Raw genomic sequence first — 3,047 nt, 5'->3', positions numbered from 1 at the left:
CAGAATGAATTTTTATATGTACAGAAAGGTGTGCATACTGGTTAAAGGCTTTTCCACATTCTTCACATTTGTAGGGTTTCTCCCCAGAATGAATTCTTTTATGTATAGAAAGTGTTGAGTACTGAGTAAAGGCTTTTCCACATTCTTCACATTTATAGGGTTTCTCTCCAGAATGAAGTTTTTGATGTCTAGAAAGCTGTGAGTACTGGGTAAAGGCTTTGCCACATTTTTGACATTTGTAGGGTTTCTCTCCAGAATGAATTCTTTGATGTACCAAAAGGTTTGAGTAATAGTTAAAGGCTTTGCCACATTCTTCACATTTGTAGGGATTCTCTACATTATAAATTGTCTTATAGTTAGAACATTTTTTGCTGCGGCTAAGGCGGTTGTCATCATTCTCAGAATGGGAGATTTTCTCTGCAGTATGAAGTCCCCTGTGATTAGACAGTCTTGAGGGAGATTTAAAGATTTTGCCACATTCTTTACATTTGTACTGCTTTTCCACAAAATGGGTTATCTTGTGTTTATCCAAGTTTGAGCATAGATTTAAGGCTTTCCCATATTTTTTATACTCAAAAGGCATCTCCCTGGTATACATCATCTTATGTCTATTTACATTCGATAATTTTCTGATAACTTCGAATCGTTTACTGCATTGGTAGATTTTACCACGCATAGCTGTTAAACTTTCGTCTATTCCCTTGTAACATACTTTCTGCTGCTTATACTCATACACCCTATCCCAGTCTTTTATTGAGTTTAAATTCTCAGGGCTATGATTTTCATATCTTCTCAGGATTATCTTTGGTAATGAAATATTCACGCCCAGCACTTGTGAATTGCTCTGGGTAGAATGATTCGATATGACTGAAAGAAATTTAAAAATACAAAATTATGCCATTGAGTTTCATAACAATTGAATAAATATGCATTATAAATTTTGTCTTTAAAATTATGACAAGCACAGTAGCAAGTTGGCATAGTATAGCACATATGCCCTAATAATTTTTGAGATACATATAAGTAAGAAATATATACTGCATTTTAGTGATTATAAAAGCAAGTGAGAACTTTCAGTCCACCAGCAGAGCACAATGTGAAGAGGCATATACATGCTGGGTGCAGTGGTTCACGTTTGTAAACCTAGCACTCTGGGAGAGTGAGTGAGTGGAATGCTTCAGCACAGGCATTTGAGAGCAGCCTGAGCCAGAGTGTAACCCTGTTTATACCAAAAATAGAAAAAGTTAGTGGGGCGTGTGGCAGACACCTGCAGTCCCAGCAACTCAGGAGGCTGAGGCAAGAGTATCTCTTGAGCCCAGCAGGTTGAGGTTGCTGTTAACTATAATACCACAGCACTCTTTCCATGGTGAAAGACACTCGGTCTCAAAAATATAGAACTATATAAAATGAAGTAAGAAAAAAATGATAATTACAAAAGGTGTAAAATATGGGAAGAAAAGTTTATTCTACTTATAGACCACAGATATCCCCCATCTGAAAACAGCATTGTTCATATGAAAGTAAACTTTTTCCTCAAAAGAAAAATAGAGACCTGCATTAACTCTACTGGCTTTTCAGGGCTTATTATTTTATTTTTATTGAGACAGAGCCTCAAGCTGTCACTCTGGGTAGAGGGCTGTGGCATCACAGTTCATAGCAACCTCCAACTCCTGGGCTCAAGGGATTCTCCTGCCTCTGCCTCCCAAGTAGCTGGGACTACAGGCACCCGTCACAAGGCCCGGCTATTTTTTGTTGCCACCATCATTATTGTTTGGCGGGCCCTGATTGGATTGGAACCTGCCAGCTCAGGTGTATATGGAGGGCGCCTAGCCGTTTGAGCCACAGGTGCCAAGGCTTTCAGGGCTTTTCTAAAGATAGGTTATATCTCCCATGAGGGAGAATGCTGAAGGGAAAGATAGTATAGTTGATAAAAATGAGTGGGGGAACTGAACTTAAAGTAAAATATTGTGGCTCTGTGCCAGTGGCTCAAGTAGCTAAGGCGCCAGCCACATACACCTGAGCTGGAGGGTTCAAATCCAGCTCGGGCCGGCCAAACAACAATGACAGCTGCAACTAAAAAATCACCAGGCGTTGTTGCAGGTGCCTGTGGTTCCAGATATTTGGGAGGCAGAGGCAGGAGAATCGGTTGAGCCCAGGAGTTGGCAGTTGTTGTGAGATGTCATGCCATGACACTACCCAGGTTGACTTGGGCTTGAGGCTCTGTCTCAAAAAAAAAAAAAAAAGGTAAAATATTGTTACAGCACCAGAGAGACTCTAAGACAATGGACAGATTCAGGTCCAGCAAGTGATTACAAGCTCTTAGGAGGAAACTATAAAATATCCGCACATCTCCAGAGGCAATACACTTTCAGAATGCATATTGAACCGCCTCAAATCTTTAGTATAGTTTGTGTCAGACTCCTGTAAGATAAAGCCACATCATGGATTTTGTGAAAGGTACCTATGTGGCTGGGTGCCCGTAGCAGTGGTTTCGGCACCAGTCAGGGACACTGAGGCTGGGACACTGAGGCTGGACACCAAGACAGGGCCAGCTTAACAACAATGACAACTGTAACAAAAAATAGCCGGGCACTGTGGTGGGTGCCTATAGTCCCAGCTACCTGAGAGCCTGAGGCGAGAGAATCCATTAAGCCCAAGCGTCTCTGAGGTTGCTATGAACTGTAACACTATAGCACTCTACTGAGAGTGACATAGTCAGAGTCTGTCTCAAAAGCAAAACAAAACAAAAGAAAGGTACATTTTGTGATACTCAAAATTCAATGAAAGATTCCAACAAGTAAAACATAATAAGGTGGCATAACCCAAAGAAACAAAATAAACAATGTAGAATCAACCATAAAAAATAAAAAATAGGCTCGGCGCCTATAGCTCAACCGGCTAAGGTGCCAGCCACGTACACCTAAGGTAGCGGGTTCGAATTCCCAGCCCGGATCTGCCAAAACAACAATGACGGCTGCAACCAAAAAATAGCCGGGCGTTGTGGCGGGCGCCTGTGGTCCCAGCTACTTGGGAGGCGGAGGCAAGAG

General features: G+C 41.6%; 2 protein-coding genes across 2 annotated transcripts in view; both read right to left on the bottom strand.

Moving 5' to 3' along the window:
* LOC100942903 (zinc finger protein 239-like) overlaps positions 1-676 on the bottom strand; it is a 1,511-nt gene extending 835 nt beyond the window's left edge. Inside the window, exon 1 of the mRNA XM_012813964.1 lies at positions 38-676. Coding sequence (XP_012669418.1) covers positions 38-676 — 639 coding nt within the window. The remainder of the gene's footprint in view (positions 1-37) is intronic.
* Positions 1-3,047, bottom strand: part of LOC111722797 (protein ZNF738-like) — a gene marked incomplete at its 3' end in the record, with an annotated part of 41,076 nt that overhangs the window by 14,182 nt on the left and 23,847 nt on the right. The window lies entirely within an intron of this gene.

Source organism: Otolemur garnettii, unplaced genomic scaffold (assembly GCF_000181295.1).
Source record: "Otolemur garnettii isolate 467f Iridium unplaced genomic scaffold, OtoGar3 scaffold00389, whole genome shotgun sequence".
NCBI lineage: Eukaryota > Metazoa > Chordata > Mammalia > Primates > Galagidae > Otolemur > Otolemur garnettii.
The sequence above is the reverse complement of the archived record's forward strand: the minus strand, read 5'-3'. Positions and strand labels throughout refer to the sequence as shown.